This window comes from Ranitomeya imitator, chromosome 9 (assembly GCF_032444005.1).
Source record: "Ranitomeya imitator isolate aRanImi1 chromosome 9, aRanImi1.pri, whole genome shotgun sequence".
In the NCBI taxonomy this organism is placed as follows: Eukaryota; Metazoa; Chordata; class Amphibia; order Anura; family Dendrobatidae; genus Ranitomeya; species Ranitomeya imitator.
Genome location: NC_091290.1, coordinates 154,790,210 through 154,808,628, shown reverse-complemented (window position 1 = coordinate 154,808,628; position 18,419 = coordinate 154,790,210). Strand labels below are relative to the sequence as shown.

The 18,419-nt window shown below is 61.7% G+C and overlaps 1 protein-coding gene across 2 annotated transcripts in view; it reads right to left on the bottom strand.

Moving 5' to 3' along the window:
• Positions 1-219: 219 nt before the first annotated feature.
• The window catches only part of SLC38A7 (solute carrier family 38 member 7), a 55,056-nt gene continuing 36,856 nt past the window's right edge, over positions 220-18,419 (bottom strand). Inside the window, exons 2-11 of one of the 2 annotated variants that reach the window (XM_069739552.1) lie at positions 6,521-6,779; positions 4,905-5,103; positions 4,676-4,817; positions 4,233-4,331; positions 3,972-4,029; positions 3,791-3,905; positions 3,576-3,723; positions 3,166-3,365; positions 2,903-2,957; positions 220-2,503 (exon numbers count right to left, since the gene is read on the bottom strand). In XM_069739552.1, coding sequence (XP_069595653.1) covers positions 2,401-2,503; positions 2,903-2,957; positions 3,166-3,365; positions 3,576-3,723; positions 3,791-3,905; positions 3,972-4,029; positions 4,233-4,331; positions 4,676-4,817; positions 4,905-5,103; positions 6,521-6,751 — 1,350 coding nt within the window. In that variant the 5' untranslated portion in view covers positions 6,752-6,779 and the 3' untranslated portion in view covers positions 220-2,400. Of the gene's footprint in view, positions 2,504-2,902; positions 2,958-3,165; positions 3,366-3,575; positions 3,724-3,790; positions 4,030-4,232; positions 4,332-4,675; positions 4,818-4,904; positions 5,104-6,520; positions 6,780-18,419 lie in introns of both variants that reach the window. The other variant, XM_069739551.1, reaches the window with a different exon arrangement.

Below are 18,419 nucleotides of genomic sequence, written 5' to 3'. Positions count from 1 at the left end.
GAATAATATATTCATTGGTGGAGTGTTCATGGTCCAGTCACAAGCAAGCAATTATAATATTAACATGAGAGGCTGGTATAGAAATCACCTCCAGGGTAACTCTATAAATTAGGCTTGTATACATAGAATTTGGGTTCACAGATTGAGGGGCAGCCAAGGTGTTGTGTTCCATTCCATATTCGTCCCCCCCCCTCAGGGAGCAGAAAGCAGACTTCAAAGTTAACCATTTCTGTAAGTTTTCTCCTGTTTATTTTTATAACTGTTTTGCATATTTGTATGTCTTTTTATTCCCATATTTTTATACCTTTTATTGTAAGCACTGTACCTTTTGTATTAAAGCATAAAACTTTAATAAGTTGACCTTGCATGTTCTAAAGAATCCATAGCCTAAGGTGTGTGAGCCTTATGAGTGGCAGACAGTAGCAGTAGTATTTCCGGGACTCATCGCCCGTGTATTTGGTGAGTGGTGGCAGCGTGTATGAGCGGGTGTGTGGCCTGGGTCGGTGTGTGATTTATGCTCCCATCACAGCATAGGACAGAGGTTGAATGCTGGACGGAGAGTGGGGAGATAGATTAACCCTTGCAGGCACAACCCCAAGTCACGTGTGAGAGTGGGCACGTGACGAATAAGTGACACCACGGAGAAGGGATCCGTGACACTACCTAACAAAAAAAAAATATGTTTCAAAAAGTGAGGTGATGTAAAGTAAACATGTGGAAAATGTTATTTATTAACTACTAGATTGTGGCCCGATTCTAACGCATCGGGTATTCTAGAATATGCATGTCCCCGTAGTATATGGACAATGATTATTCCAGAATTCGCGGCAGACTGTGCCCGTCGCCGATTGGTCGAGGCAACCTTTATGACATCATCGTCGCCATGGCAACCATTATGACATCTACGTCGATACTGTGCCCGTCGCTGAATCAGAAACGTGGGATTTCTACGTCCTTTATGACATCATCGTCGCTGTGCCCGTTGCTGATTGGTCGAGGCCTAGCGGCCTCGACCAATCAGAGACGCGGGATTTCCAGGACTTGCTCCAATAGCGGGGTATTAGGCTCTTACATCGAGCTTCTCATTTACCTCTGAGGGAGCTGCTCAACACCAGCGAAACGTGTGGAGCTTTGTATGAACATTACGTGCTATCCACACGACCTGCAGGTCCCCGCACCGTGATTATCCCACGGTCCCCGCACCGAGACTATCCCACGGTCCCCGCACCGAGACTATCCCACGGTCCCCGCACCGTGACTATCCCACGGTCCCCGCACCGAGACTATCCCACGGTCCCCGCACCGAGACTATCCCACGGTCCCCGCACCGAGACTATCCCACGGTCCCCGCACAGACGCTTTCCAGTACTGGGGGGCAACGTCCCATCAGCCACCGTTCAGCTTTTTTGCTATTTTAAATGTTTTTAATGAGAATTTTCCTTGTTCAGTTTTCTTTGGTTTTTGGGGAACCTTCTTTTTCCTCACAGCTGCAGAGTCGGGGGGGGGGCGCAGATGTCTGGAATATTTTTAAGATTCTCTTATTTTTCTTGCCGGGCACTATAAGATCTGGAAGCAGCGAGACTCGTATAAGGCGATGACTACAGAGCAGCAGCGGTCCTGGCCGACAAGCACTGCCACCGATCGCGACCACTGCGCTGCTAGGGACGGCACGTCTAGGCGAGCGCCCACCGCACTCCCATACAAGCTCGCTCACCGCTGCAGACTCTGCCGTCTATGGAAAATGTTATCAATGTCGGCTCAGACAAGATGGCCGCCTCCACCGCCACCAGAATCATCCAGGCAAGAAACAACAGTCAGGAGAAAAATACAAAATAATTCTCAGTAGCTGCTCCTCAATATAAAACACTGGCAACATTCCCTTTAACATAATAGGTGTCAATCCCTTTAACATGAATATAATATGGAGGCCAAGATGGTTGTGTGAAGAGTTCTGGGCTCCTGTGCTGCCGCAGAGCACAATCAGAAGCAGAGCCCCTCATGACATGATTGCCAGTCCCCCCCCCCCCAATGTCCGGCTCCTCACAGCCGACCCCCCACCTTCCCCGCAGGGTCCGGCTCCTCACAGCCGACCTCCCACCTTCCCCGACGGACGGCAGGGGCGGGGCAGAGGACGGCAGGGGCGGGGCAGAGGACGGCAGGGGCGGGGCGGTCACCTCAGAAGCTTCTGCCCTCCACACAGACGCCGCTCTACGGTTTTCCACCTGCAACAGTCGGGAAGAATCAGCTTCGGGGCCCACAGCATTGTCAATGTCCAGAATGTGAGTAGGAGCAGCAGTAATGGTGGGAGCTGCGGTGCTCTCCCGGACATGTCAGAGGAGACACCAGAAAGAAATAACGGATAAAAGAGATTCAAGTAACGTCAGTGTTAAAAATCGCAGATCATCCCATCAGGTCCACGAAGATCACCTTAGCGGTGGTCTGTCCCAAGATAAACGCTCCAAGGGTCACCATGGTCACTCCGTACAGCAGTAGAGCCCACCAGCTAGAGACAAGAACAAGCCGTAAGAGACAAACACACATGCTCCGCTCAGCCGCCGCCACGCCCGCACACAGGCTCCACTCAGCCGCCGCCACGCCCGCACACAGGCTCCGCTCAGCCGCCGCCACGCCCGCACACAGGCTCCGCTCAGCCGCCACCACGCCCGCACACAGGCTCCGCTCAGCTGCCCCCCACGCCGGCACACAGGCCCCGCTCAGCTGCCCCCCACAGGCTCCGCTCAGCTGCCCCCCACGCCAGCACACAGGCTCCGCTCAGCCGCCGCCACGCCCGCACACAGGCTCCGCTCAGCCACCACCCAGCATGCACACAGTCTATGCTCAGTTTCCCCCCCGGCACACACAAGCTCCGCAGTGGCCCGCTCCGCCCAGTTGCCAGTCTCACCTTCTGCTCTTCTGTTCCTGGATTTCCGAGACTTTCAGGTTAATAAGACAAAGACCTGCAGGGAAGACAGATCAGTGGTGCCCCGCTTGCTGTGTCCCTTTTCCCTCCCTCGGAGGCGGGGCCCTCCTCACCGTGTCACTCCAGCTCCTTACTCCTCCTCAGGGGCGGGGCCCTCCTCACCGTATCACTCCCCCTTCTGCTCAGGGGTGTAGCCCTCTAAGTGTCATTCCCCCTCCTCGTCATTTTTAGAGGAGAGCTCTTACCTGGGAAGATGAAGATGAAACAGGCTGCAAGACCCCCGATCAGAGAGATCACCCTGCCAATGTCGGGGATGAAGAGCGCCAGGAGAAGTGTCAGCACAAACCAGCTCAGGGTCTGGAAGATTCTCCGCCGTCGCTCTCGTGCCGGCTCCTCGCCCGCTTCCTGGGCTGTAAGCCTCAGCCACAAACCCTCCAGCACGGCCCTGGGAGACATAAGGCGGGGGTCACCACTGCCGCCTGCTGATACTGAGAGCACAGAGTCACCAGGTGGTGTGTCACTGATACAGGGGCCATCTCAGGGGTCAGCGCCATGGACCCGACTTCCTGTACAGGTGACCCCAGCACCACAGTCAGCCTGAGCATCAGATGAGTTACAGGGGTGTCATGGCTGCCCCCGCACCACGGAGCCTCACCGTCCGCAATAGTGCAGGATGGGGTACGACGTCAGCACACACAGGATGATAAACGCCCGAGCCACGGCCACAGGAACGTCATCAGACGGGAAGGACAGGAGGACGTCCTGATCCACCGACGAGCCGAACAGCAAGTAGCCGCACACCCCTGAGGAGAGAAGAGGGTGAGGCACGGTGCCAGCCTGCCCACCAGTGATCCCACTAAGGAAACCCACCTGTGCCAGTATAGACGCACAGAGCGATCAGCATGGCCACGCTCACGATGAGCGCCCAGCGCCGGAGGTCCTGCCGCCGCATGCTGCCGTACACCGGGACACTGCTGACGTGGCACTGCCAGAGACAAAGCCATGGTGAGGAGGCGAAACAAGAGCGGCACAGCGACAGCGCAGCACCTACCTGGTATCCAAAGCATATTGTGGGGATGGCGTTAAATACAGCGATCCAGGAGGAGGCGCTGCAGAGAGAAGAGGAGGGCGTCACAACACGGCCCCCCGACACGGCCCCTGACACTCGCTGCTCACGAGGAGCCGCTAGTGATCATCCGGCCTCCATGCCTGGTCAGACACCGCTGACACTCCCTACTGGTGGGGGCGCCATTCCAGAGGCGCACTGACACCAGAGGTCGCGGGTCCACAATTCAGGGGCAGAGACATTCACCTGCGGGTGGCGCTGTCAGAGGGAGGCTCACTGGTGGGCTGCACACAACGGTAGATAACAATGAAGGTCACATAACAGGTTCCCAGGACGCTGAGAGAGCTGCAAAGAGACAACAGGCGGTGAAACGACCCGGGACCCCATCATCAGAGCCCCCCCCCAATCACTGAGGGACCCCGCCATCACAGCCCCCCGCAAACACCTTCAGGGCTGTACTCAGTATTCTACCATTACATTGTGTCTTACTCAAGTCACTCCCAGAGCTGCAGTCACTATTCTGCTGTTACATCGTGTCTTATCCTCTGGTCACATCCGGAGCTGAACTCACTATTCTGCCGTTACATCATGTCTTATCCTCCGGTCACATCCGGAGCTGCAGTCACTACAGGGTCCATCCACAGACACAGCTCCTGGCAGCGCCCCCCGTCTCGGGTGATGGCACTCACCTGGCATATTTCTGGACACTGATCTCACGTGGCAGTGACAATGGCAGAACCAGCAGGACTCCGGTGACGGTGATGGTGAATTTACGGTCGGCGTACCATGGGAGGTCACCGTCCGCCAGGATGTGCATCATGGCGCCAAGAACTGCATGAAGAAGAGACACAGGGTGGAAGGTCAAAAATGAAGACACCATGGGGCCACGATCCACAGCGCCCCCTCCGCCGCACTCACGCTTCTCCAGCTGGTCACCAATGATGATGAAGAAGGCGATGCACGTCCCAAAGGTGTAAACAGCAATGAGGATCTCACAGAGAACCCCACCGACACGGCCACAGACCCCCCGAACCACCTCCTGGTATGTCCGCTCACTGCAGGCATCAGCACAGTGTGCCAGGATCACCAGACCACTGATGATGAAGAGCAGCAGGACCTGTGGAGACAGCAAGAGTCCCCCCGACCATCAGAGAGAACAAGTGGGAACGTCCCCCCCAACCATCAGAGAAGTGGGAACGTCCCCCCCAACCATCAGAGAAGTGGGAACGTCCCCCCCAACCATCAGAGAAGACAAGTGGGAATGTCCCCCCCAACCATCAGAGAAGACAAGTGGGAACGTCCCCCCCCAACCATCAGAGAAGTGGGAACGTCCCCCCCAACCATCAGAGAAGACAAGTGTGAACGTCCCCCCCAACCATCAGAGAAGTGGGAACGTCCCCCCCAACCATCAAAGACAAGTGTGAACGTCCCCCCAACCATCAGAGAAGACAAGTGGGAACGACCCCCCCAACCATCAGAGAAGACAAGTGTGAACGTCCCCCCAACCATCAGAGAAGACAAGTGGGAGCGACCCCCCCAACCATCAGAGAAGACAAGTGGGAACGTCCCCCCCAACCATCAGAGAAGACAAGTGGGAACGTCCCCCCCAACCATCAGAGAAGACAAGTGGGAATGTCCCCCCCCAACCATCAGAGAAGACAAGTGGGAACGTCCCCCCCAACCATCAGAGGGGACAACTGGGAACGTCCCCCCAACCAACAGAGAGGACAACTGGGAACGCCCTCCCCCCCCCAAACCATCAGAGAGGACAACTGGGAACGTCCCCCCCCCCCCCAAACCATCAGAGAGGACAACTGGGAACGTCCCCCTCAACCATCAGAGGGGACAACTGGGAACATCCCCCCCAACCATCAGAGGGGACAACTGGGAACGTCCCCCCAACCATCAGAGGGGACAACTGGGAACATCCCCCCAACCAACAGAGATGACAACTGGGAGCGTCCCCCCAACAATCAGAGAGGACAAGTGGGAACGTCCCCCCCAATCATCAGAGAGGACAAGTGGGAACGTCCCCCCAATCATCAGAGAGGACAAGTGGGAACGTCCCCCTCAACCATCACAGAGGACAAGTGGGAACGTCCCCCCAATCATCAGAGAGGACAAGTGGGAACGTCCCCCCAATCATCAGAGAGGACAACTGGGAACGTCCCCCCAACCATCACAGAGGACAACTGGGAACGTCTCCCCCAACCAACAGAGAAGACAAATGGGAACATCCCCCCGACCAGAGAAGAAAAGTGGGAACGTCCCCCCACCAACCATCAGAGAGGACAAAAGAAAACAGCCCCCCCAACCAACAGAGAACACAAGTGGGAAAGTCCCCCCCTCCCCCAACCATCAGATGGGACAAGTGGGAACGTCCCACCCCCCGACCAACAGAGACTTCAAGAGTCGACGGCCCCTTGACCAACACACACCAAACAGCTGACAGCCCCCACACCATCAAACACCATGAGAGCCGATGGCCCCCCGACCATCAGAGACCACCAGAGGAACCGGCTCCCGTCACGCACCAGTTGCAGCACGATCCCCGCTGTGACTCCTCCGGCTGCGCTGAACGCTGCGGGGAAGTTGAGGAGTCCGGCCCCAAGAGCAGCGTTCACCACGATGAAGATGGCTCCAATGGCGGACGTACCCCTCGCCAGACTCGTGCTTTCAGGGACCACGGGACTCTGCAGGAGGCGGGCGCGCTCCCCCGCGTCCCACGAATAGTCTGAATTGATGGCCACGTTCCTCAGCGACATCCTGCTCAGGATGCGGTCACCACCCGCCCTGTAACAGAGAGCAGCGTCACCGCACCGCAGAAAGAGGATCCCGCAGCCAAGGGCCCGAGGCACCCCCCACCCAAACCGAGGAGTCTGCCCCGTGATGGGGGGGGATATATCGGGGTCCGGTCACTGTCCGCCCTGTGATGGGGCGGTGATATATCGGGGTCCGGTCACTGTCCGCCCTGTGATGGGGGGGGGGATATATCGGGGTCCGGTCACTGTCCGCCCTGTGATGGGGGGGGGGGGGATATATCGGGGTCCGGTCACTGTCCGCCCTGTGATGGGGGGGGGGGGATATATCGGGGTCCGGTCACTGTCCGCCCTGTGATGGGGGAGGGGATATATCGGGGTCCGGTCACTGTCCGCCCTGTGATGGGGGGGGGGGGGGGGATATATCGGGGTCCGGTCACTGTCCGCCCTGTGATGGGGTGGTGATATATCGGGGTCCGGTCACTGTCCGCCCTGTGATGGGGGAGGGGATATATCGGGGTCCGGTCACTGTCCGCCCTGTGATGGGGGAGGGGATATATCGGGGTCCGGTCACTGTCCGCCCTGTGATGGGGGAGGGGATATATCGGGGTCCGGTCACTGTCCGCCCTGTGATGGGGGGGGGGGGGATATATCGGGGTCCGGTCACTGTCCGCCCTGTGATGGGGGAGGGGATATATCGGGGTCCGGTCACTGTCCGCCCTGTGATGGGGAGGGGATATATCGGGGTCCGGTCACTGTCCGCCCTGTGATGGGGGAGGATATATCGGGGTCCGGTCACTGTCCGCCCTGTGATGGGGGAGGGGATATATCGGGGTCCGGTCACTGTCCGCCCTGTGATGGGGGGGGGATATATCGGGGTCCGGTCACTGTCCGCCCTGTGATGGGGGAGGGGATATATCGGGGTCCGGTCACTGTCCGCCCTGTGATGGGGGAGGGGATATATCGGGGTCCGGTCACTGTCCGCCCTGTGATGGGGGAGGGGATATATCGGGGTCCGGTCACTGTCCGCCCTGTGATGGGGGGGGGGGGGGGGATATATCGGGGTCCGGTCACTGTCCGCCCTGTGATGGGGGAGGGATATATCGGGGTCCGGTCACTGTCCGCCCTGTGATGGGGGAGGGGATATATCGGGGTCCGGTCACTGTCCGCCCTGTGATGGGGGGGGGGATATATCGGGGTCCGGTCACTGTCCGCCCTGAGATGGGGGGGGGGGGGGGATATATCGGGGTCCGGTCACTGTCCGCCCTGTGATGGGGGGGATATATCGGGGTCCGGTCACTGTCCGCCCTGTGATGGGGGGGGGGGGGATATATCGGGGTCCGGTCACTGTCCGCCCTGTGATGGGGGGGGTGGGATATATCGGGGTCCGGTCACTGTCCGCCCTGTGATGGGGGAAGGGATATATCGGGGTCCGGTCACTGTCCGCCCTGTGATGGGGGGGGGGGGGATATATCGGGGTCCGGTCACTGTCCGCCCTGTGATGGGGGGGGGGATATATCGGGGTCCGGTCACTGTCCGCCCTGTGATGGGGGAGGGGATATATCGGGGTCCGGTCACTGTCCGCCCTGTGATGGGGGAGGGGATATATCGGGGTCCGGTCACTGTCCGCCCTGTGATGGGGGAGGGATATATCGGGGTCCGGTCACTGTCCGCCCTGTGATGGGGGGGGATATATCGGGGTCCGGTCACTGTCCGCCCTGTGATGGGGGGGGGGGGATATATCGGGGTCCGGTCACTGTCCGCCCTGTGATGGGGGAGGGGATATATCGGGGTCCGGTCACTGTCCGCCCTGTGATGGGGGAGGAGATATATCGGGGTCCGGTCACAGTCCGCCCTGTGATGGGGGAGGGGATATGTCGGGGTCCGATCACTGTCCGCCCTGTGATGGGGGGAGGGGATATATCGGGGTCCGGTCACTGTCCGCCCTGTGATGGGGGAGGGGATATATCGGGGTCCGGTCACTGTCCGCCCTGTGATGGGGGAGGGGATATATCGGGGTCCGGTCACTGTCCGCCCTGTGATGGGGGAGGGGATATATCGGGGTCCGGTCACTGTCCGCCCTGTGATGGGGGGGATATATCGGGGTCCGGTCACTGTCCGCCCTGTGATGGGGGAGGGGATATATCGGGGTCCGGTCACTGTCCGCCCTGTGATGGGGGAGGGGATATGTCGGGGTCCGATCACTGTCCGCCCTGTGATGGGGGAGGGGATATATCGGGGTCCGGTCACTGTCCGCCCTGTGATGGGGGGGATATATCGGGGTCCGGTCACTGTCCGCCCTGTGATGGGGGAGGGGATATATCGGGGTCCGGTCACTGTCCGCCCTGTGATGGGGGGAGGGGATATATCGGGGTCCGGTCACTGTCCGCCCTGTGATGGGGGAGGGGATATATCGGGGTCCGGTCACTGTCCGCCCTGTGATGGGGGAGGGGATATATCGGGGTCCGGTCACTGTCCGCCCTGTGATGGGGGAGGGGATATATCGGGGTCCGGTCACTGTCCGCCCTGTGATGGGGGGGATATATCGGGGTCCGGTCACTGTCCGCCCTGTGATGGGGGGGGGATATATCGGGGTTCGGTCACTGTCCGCCCTGTGATGGGGGAGGATATATCGGGGTCCGGTCACTGTCCGCCCTGTGATGGGGAGGGGATATATCGGGGTCCGGTCACTGTCCGCCCTGTGATGGGGGAGGGGATATATCGGGGTCCGGTCACTGTCCGCCCTGTGATGGGGGGGATATATCGGGGTCCGGTCACTGTCCGCCCTGTGATGGGGGGGGATATATCGGGGTTCGGTCACTGTCCGCCCTGTGATGGGGGAGGGGATATATCGGGGTCCGGTCACTGTCCGCCCTGTGATGGGGGAGGATATATCGGGGTCCGGTCACTGTCCGCCCTGTGATGGGGGAGGGGATATATCGGGGTCCGGTCACTGTCCGCCCTGTGATGGGGGAGGGGATATATCGGGGTCCGGTCACTGTCCGCCCTGTGATGGGGGGGGGGATATATCGGGGTCCGGTCACTGTCCGCCCTGTGATGGGGGGGGGGATATATCGGGGTCCGGTCACTGTCCGCCCTGTGATGGGGGGGATATATCGGGGTCCGGTCACTGTCTGCCCTGTGATGGGGAGGGGATATATCGGGGTCCGGTCACTGTCCGCCCTGTGATGGGGGGGGATATATCGGGGTCCGGTCACTGTCCGCCCTGTGATGGGGGGGTTATATCGGGGTCCGGTCACTGTCCGCCTGTGATGGGGGAGGGGATATGTCGGGGTCCGGTCACTGTCCGCCCTGTGATGGGGGGGGTTATATCGGGGTCCGGTCACTGTCCGCCCTGTGATGGGGAAGGGGAAATATCAGGGTCCGGTCACTGTCCGCCCTGTGATGGGGGAGGGGATATATCGGGGTCCGGTCACTGTCCGCCCTGTGATGGGGGGGGGATATATCGGGGTCCGGTCACTGTCCGCCCTGTGATGGGGGAGGGGATATATCAGGGTCCGGTCACTGTCCGCCCTGTGATGGGGGAGGGGATATATCGGGGTCCGGTCACTGTCCACCCTGTGATGGGGGAGGGGATATATCGGGGTCCGGTCACTGTGCGCCCTGTGATGGGGAGGGGATATATCGGGGTCCGGTCACTGTCCGCCCTGTGATGGGGGAGGGGATATATCAGGGTCCGGTCACTGTCCGCCCTGTGATGGGGGAGGGGATATATCGGGGTCCGGTCACTGTCCGCCCTGTGATGGGGGAGGGGATATATCGGGGTCCGGTCACTGTGCGCCCTGTGATGGGGAGGGGATATATCGGGGTCCGGTCACTGTCCGCCCTGTGATGGGGGAGGGGATATATCGGGGTCCGGTCACTGTCCGCCCTGTGATGGGGGAGGGGATATATCGGGGTCCGGTCACTGTCCGCCCTGTGATGGGGGAGGGGATATATCGGGGTTCGGTCACTGTCCGCCCTGTGATGGGGGGGGGGGGATATATCGGGGTCCGGTCACAGTCCGCCCTGTGATGGGGGAGGGGATATATCGGGGTCCGGTCACTGTCCGCCCTGTGATGGGGGAGGGGATATATCGGGGTCCGGTCACTGTCCGCCCTGTGATGGGGGAGGGGATATATCGGGGTCCGGTCACTGTCCGCCCTATGATGGGGGAGGGATATATCGGGGTCCGGTCACTGTCCGCCCTGAGATGGGGGGGGGGGGGGGGATATATCGGGGTCCGGTCACTGTCCGCCCTGTGATGGGGGAGGGGATATATCGGGGTCCGGTCACTGTCCGCCCTGTGATGGGGGAGGGGATATATCGGGGTCCGCTCACTGTCCGCCCTGTGATGGGGGGAGGGATATATCGGGGTCCGGTCACTGTCCGCCCTGTGATGGGGGAGGGATATATCGGGGTCCGGTCACTGTCCGCCCTGTGATGGGGGGGGATATATCGGGGTCCGGTCACTGTCCGTCCTGTGATGGGGGAGGGGATATATCGGGGTCCGGTCACTGTGCGCCCTGTGATGGGGAGGGGATATATCGGGGTCCGGTCACTGTCCGCCCTGTGATTGGAGGGGATATATAGGGGTCCGGTCACTGTCCGCCCTGTGATGGGGGAGGGGATATATCGGGGTCCGGTCACTGTCCGCCCTGTGATGGGGGAGGGGATATATCGGGGTCCGGTCACTGTCCGCCCTGTGATGGGGGAGGGGATATATCGGGGTCCGCTCACTGTCCGCCCTGTGATGGGGGAAGGGATATATCGGGGTCCGGTCACTGTCCGCCCTGTGATGGGGGGGGATATATCGGGGTCCGGTCACTGTCCGTCCTGTGATGGGGGAGGGGATATATCGGGGTCCGGTCACTGTCCGCCCTGTGATGGGGGGGGATATATCGGGGTCCGGTCACTGTGCGCCCTGTGATGGGGAGGGGATATATCGGGGTCCGGTCACTGTCCGCCCTGTGATGGGGGAGGGGATATATCGGGGTCCGGTCACTGTCCGCCCTGTGATGGGGGAGGGGATATATCGGGGTCCGGTCACTGTCCGCCCTGTGATGGGGGAGGGGATATATCGGGGTCCGGTCACTGTCCGCCCTGTGATGGGGGAGGGGATATATCGGGGTCCGGTCACTGTCCGCCCTGTGATGGGGGGGGGGGATATATCGGGGTCCGGTCACTGTCCGCCCTGTGATGGGGGGGGATATATCGGGGTCCGGTCACTGTCCGCCCTGTGATGGGGGAGGGGATATATCGGGGTCCGGTCACTGTCCGCCCTGTGATGGGGGAGGGGATATATCGGGGTCCGGTCACTGTCCGCCCTGTGATGGGGGAGGGGATATATCGGGGTCCGGTCACTGTCCGCCCTGTGATGGGGGAGGGGATATATCGGGGTCCGGTCACTGTCTATCCTGTGATGGGGGAGGGGATATATCGGGGTCCGGTCACTGTCCGCCCTGTGATGGGGGAGGGGATATATCGGGGTCCGGTCACTGTCCGCCCTGTGATGGGGGGGGGATATATCGGGGTCCGGTCACTGTCCGCCCTGTGATGGGGGAGGATATATCGGGGTCCGGTCACTGTCCGCCCTGTGATGGGGGGGGATATATCGGGGTCCGGTCACTGTCCGCCCTGTGATGGGGGAGGGGATATATCGGGGTCCGGTCACTGTCCGCCCTGTGATGGGGGAGGGGATATATCGGGGTCCGGTCACTGTCCGCCCTGTGATGGGGGAGGGGATATATCGGGGTCCGGTCACTGTCCGCCCTGTGATGGGGGAGGGGATATATCGGGGTCCGGTCACTGTCCGCCCTGTGATGGGGGAGGGGATATATCGGGGTCCGGTCACTGTCCGCCCTGTGATGGGGAGGGGATATATCGGGGTCCGGTCACTGTCCGCCCTGTGATGGGGGGGGGGGGGGGGATATATCGGGGTCCGGTCACTGTCCGCCCTGTGATGGGGGAGGGGATATATCGGGGTCCGGTCACTGTCCGCCCTGTGATGGGGAGGGGATATATCGGGGTCCGGTCACTGTCCGCCCTGTGATGGGGGAGGGGATATATCGGGGTCCGGTCACTGTCCGCCCTGTGATGGGGGGGGGGGGATATATCGGGGTCCGGTCACTGTCCGCCCTGTGATGGGGGGGGGATATATCGGGGTCCGGTCACTGTCCGCCCTGTGATGGGGGGGGATATATCGGGGTCCGGTCACTGTCCGCCCTGTGATGGGGGAGGGGATATATCGGGGTCCGGTCACTGTCCACCCTGTGATGGGGGAGGGATATATCGGGGTCCGGTCACTGTCCGCCCTGTGATGGGGGGGATATATCGGGGTCCGGTCACTGTCCGCCCTGTGATGGGGGGGGATATATCGGGGTCCGGTCACTGTCCGCCCTGTGATGGGGGAGGGGATATATCGGGGTCCGGTCACTGTCCGCCCTGTGATGGGGGAGGGGATATATCGGGGTCCGGTCACTGTCCGCCCTGTGATGGGGGAGGGGATATATCGGGGTCCGGTCACTGTCCGCCCTGTGATGGGGGAGGGGATATATCGGGGTCCGGTCACTGTCCGCCCTGTGATGGGGAGGGGATATATCGGGGTCCGGTCACTGTCCGCCCTGTGATGGGGGGGGGGGGGGGGGATATATCGGGGTCCGGTCACTGTCCGCCCTGTGATGGGGGAGGGGATATATCGGGGTCCGGTCACTGTCCGCCCTGTGATGGGGGAGGGGATATATCGGGGTCCGGTCACTGTCCGCCCTGTGATGGGGGGGGGGATATATCGGGGTCCGGTCACTGTCCGCCCTGTGATGGGGGGGGGATATATCGGGGTCCGGTCACTGTCCGCCCTGTGATGGGGGGGGATATATCGGGGTCCGGTCACTGTCCGCCCTGTGATGGGGGAGGGGATATATCGGGGTCCGGTCACTGTCCACCCTGTGATGGGGGAGGGATATATCGGGGTCCGGTCACTGTCCGCCCTGTGATGGGGGGATATATCGGGGTCCGGTCACTGTCCGCCCTGTGATGGGGGGGGATATATCGGGGTCCGGTCACTGTCCGCCCTGTGATGGGGGAGGGGATATATCGGGGTCCGGTCACTGTCCGCCCTGTGATGGGGGAGGGGATATATCGGGGTCCGGTCACTGTCCGCCCTGTGATGGGGGAGGGGATATATCGGGGTCCGGTCACTGTCCGCCCTGTGATGGGGGAGGGGATATATCGGGGTCCGGTCACTGTCCGCCCTGTGATGGGGAGGGGATATATCGGGGTCCGGTCACTGTCCGCCCTGTGATGGGGGGGGGGGGGGGGATATATCGGGGTCCGGTCACTGTCCGCCCTGTGATGGGGGAGGGGATATATCGGGGTCCGGTCACTGTCCGCCCTGTGATGGGGGAGGGGATATATCGGGGTCCGGTCACTGTCCGCCCTGTGATGGGGAGGGGATATATCGGGGTCCGGTCACTGTCCGCCCTGTGATGGGGGAGGGATATATCGGGGTCCGGTCACTGTCCGCCCTGTGATGGGGGAGGGATATATCGGGGTCCGGTCACTGTCCGCCCTGTGATGGGGGAGGGGATATATCGGGGTCCGGTCACTGTCCGCCCTGTGATGGGGGAGGGGATATATCGGGGTCCGGTCACTGTCCGCCCTGTGATGGGGGGGGGGATATATCGGGGTCCGGTCACTGTCCGCCCTGTGATGGGGGGGGGGATATATCGGGGTCCGGTCACTGTCCGCCCTGTGATGGGGGGGATATATCGGGGTCCGGTCACTGTCCGCCCTGTGATGGGGGAGGGGATATATCGGGGTCCGGTCACTGTCCGCCCTGTGATGGGGGAGGGGATATATCGGGGTCCGGTCACTGTCCGCCCTGTGATGGGGGAGGGGATATATCGGGGTCCGGTCACTGTCCGCCCTGTGATGGGGGGGGATATATCGGGGTCCGGTCACTGTCCGCCCTGTGATGGGGGAGGGGATATATCGGGGTCCGGTCACTGTCCGCCCTGTGATGGGGGAGGGGATATTTCGGGGTCCGGTCACTGTCCGCCCTGTGATGGGGGGGGATATATCGGGGTCCGGTCACTGTCCGCCCTGTGATGGGGGGGGGGGATATATCGGGGTCCGGTCACTGTCCGCCCTGTGATGGGAGGGGATATATCGGGGTCCGGTCACTGTCCGCCCTGTGATGGGGGAGGGGATATATCGGGGTCCGGTCACTGTCCGCCCTGTGATGGGGGGGGGATATATCGGGGTCCGGTCACTGTCCGCCCTGTGATGGGGGGGGATATATCGGGGTCCGGTCACTGTCCGCCCTGTGATGGGGGAGGGGAAATATCGGGGTCCGGTCACTGTCAGCCCTGTGATGGGGGGAGGGGATATATCGGGGTCCGGTCACTGTCCGCCCTGTGATGGGGGGGGGATATATCGGGGTCCGGTCACTGTCCGCCCTGTGATGGGGGAGGGGATATATCGGGGTCCGGTCACTGTCCGCCCTGTGATGGGGGAGGGGATATATCGGGGTCCGGTCACTGTCCGCCCTGTGATGGGGGAGGGGAAATATCGGGGTCCGGTCACTGTCCGCCCTGTGATGGGGGGGGGGATATATCGGGGTCCGGTGACTGTCCGCCCTGTGATGGGGGAGGGGATATATCGGGGTCCGGTCACTGTCCGCCCTGTGATGGGGGAGGGGAAATATCGGGGTCCGGTCACTGTCCGCCCTGTGATGGGGGAGGGGATATATCGGGGTCCGGTGACTGTCCGCCCTGTGATGGGGGAGGGGATATATCGGGGTCCGGTCACTGTCCGCCCTGTGATGGGGGAGGGGATATATCGGGGTCCGGTCACTGTCCGCCCTGTGATGGGGGAGGGGATATATCGGGGTCCGGTCACTGTCCGCCCTGTGATGGGGGAGGGGATATATCGGGGTCCGGTCACTGTCCGCCCTGTGATGGGGGAGGGGAAATATCGAGGTCCGGTCACTGTCCGCCCTGTGATGGGGGGGATATATCGGGGTCCGGTGACTGTCCGCCCTGTGATGGGGGAGGGGATATATCGGGGTTCGGTGACTGTCCGCCCTGTGATGGGGGAGGGGATATATCGGGGTCCGGTCACTGTCCGCCCTGTGATGGGGGAGGGGATATATCGGGGTCCGGTCACTGTCCGCCCTGTGATGGGGGGGATATATCGGGGTCCGGTCACTGTCCGCCCTGTGATGGGGGGGGATATATCGGGGTCCGGTCACTGTCCGCCCTGTGATGGGGGAGGGGATATATCGGGGTCCGGTCACTGTCCGCCCTGTGATGGGGGAGGGGATATATCGGGGTCCGGTCACTGTCCGCCCTGTGATGGGGGAGGGGATATATCGGGGTCCGGTCACTGTCCGCCCTGTGATGGGGGGGGGGGGGATATATCGGGGTCCGGTCACTGTCCACCCTGTGATGGGGGGGGGATATATCGGGGTCCGGTCACTGTCCGCCCTGTGATGGGGGGGGGGGATATATCGGGGTCCGGTCACTGTCAGCCCTGTGATGGGGGAGGGGATATATCGGGGTCCGGTCACTGTCCGCCCTGTGATGGGGGGGGTTTATATCGGGGTCCGGTCACTGCCCGCCCTGTGATGGGGGAGGGGATATATCGGGGTCCGGTCACTGTCCGCCCTGTGATGGGGGAGGGGATATATCGGGGTCCGGTCACTGTCCGCCCTGTGATGGGGGGGGGGGGATATATCGGGGTCCGGTCACTGTCAGCCCTGTGATGGGGGAGGGGATATATCGGGGTCCGGTCACTGTCCGCCCTGTGATGGGGGGGGTTTATATCGGGGTCCGGTCACTGCCCGCCCTGTGATGGGGGAGGGGATATATCGGGGTCCGGTCACTGTCAGCCCTGTGATGGTGGAGGGGATATATCGGGGTCCGGTCACTGTCCGCCCTGTGATGGGGGGGGTTTATATCGGGGTCCGGTCACTGTCCGCCCTGTGATGGGGGAGGGGATATATCGGGGTCCGGTCACTGTCCGCCCTGTGATGGGGGAGCGGATATATCGGGGTCCGGTCACTGTCCGCCCTGTGATGGGGGAGGGGATATATCGGGGTCCGGTCACTGTCCGCCCTGTGATGGGGGAGGGGATATATCGGGGTCCGGTCACTGTCCGCCCTGTGATGTGGGGGGGGACATATCGGGGTCCGGTCACTGTCCGCCCTGTGATGGGGGGGGGGGGGGATATATCGGGGTCCGGTCACTGTCCGCCCTGTGATGGGGGAGGGGATATATCGGGGTCCGGTCACTGGCCGCCCTGTGATGGGGGAGGGGATATATCGGGGTCCGGTCACTGTCCGCCCTGTGATGGGGGGGGGTATATCGGGGTCCGGTCACTGTCCGCCCTGTGATGGGGGGGGGGGTATATCGGGGTCCGGTCACTGTCAGCCCTGTGATGGGGGGAGGGGATATATCGGGGTCCGGTCACTGTCCGCCCTGTGATGGGGGAGGGGATATATCGGGGTCCGGTCACTGTCCGCCCTGTGATGGGGGGGGGATATATCGGGGTCCGGTCACTGTCCGCCCTGTGATGGGGGAGGATATATCGGGGTCCGGTCACTGTCCGCCCTGTGATGGGGGGGGATATATCGGGGTCCGGTCACTGTCCGCCCTGTGATGGGGGAGGGGATATATCGGGGTCCGGTCACTGTCCGCCCTGTGATGGGGGGGGGTATATCGGGGTCCGGTCACTGTCCGCCCTGTGATGGGGGAGGGGATATATCGGGGTCCGGTCACTGTCCGCCCTGTGATTGGAGGGGATATATAGGGGTCCGGTCACTGTCCGCCCTGTGATGGGGGGGGGGGGGGATATATCGGGGTCCGGTCACTGTCCGCCCTGTGATGGGGGAGGGGATATATCGGGGTCCGGTCACTGTCCGCCCTGTGATGGGGGAGGATATATCGCTGGGGACACGCGGTCTTGAAGTGTCCCAGCTGGTTGCAGTGATGACAACGTCTGGGTTCTGCGCCTGGCCTGGAGAGGGCAGCAGGGGGGTACACCCCTTGCACTCTGGGGGCTGGGGAAACAGGGGCAGGATTGGGCTTACCCCCTCTCCAAGTGCTGCTGGCAGGCTTCTTCGGCTCAGGCGCCCTGTTATTGGCATACTCATCTGCCAGGGCGGCTGTAGCAGAAGCCCCCTTCGGGTTCCGGTCATGGAGGAACTGCTGGAGGTCCTCTGGGCAGTTCCACAAGAACTGCTCCAGGACGAACAGTTCCTGGACCTCCTGGCGGGTGGTGAGCGCTAGACCCGAGGTCCAGTGCTCTGCAGCTCTCAGCAACGCCCGCATGTGGTCGGTCCAGGTGTCCTTTGGGCCCCGCTGCAGGCTCCGGAACTTCTTGCGGTAAGACTCTGGGGTGAGGTTGTAGTGCTGGATCAGGGCCCGCTTGATGCTGCTGTAGTCCTGCTCCGCCCCGGCAGGTAAGTCCCCCAAAACTTCCAGGGACTTACCCCTCAAACGGGGGGTCAGGTATCTTGCCCACTGATCCGGGGCCAGATGGTGTTGAAGGCAGGCCCTTTCAAAGGCCAGCAAGAAGGAATCCAGGTCTCCATCCTTCTCAAGCAGAGGGAAGTCCTCGGCCCGGACTTTGGAAACCCTGGACTCTGGCGGTGCTGGGGCGTCCAGCGGGAGCC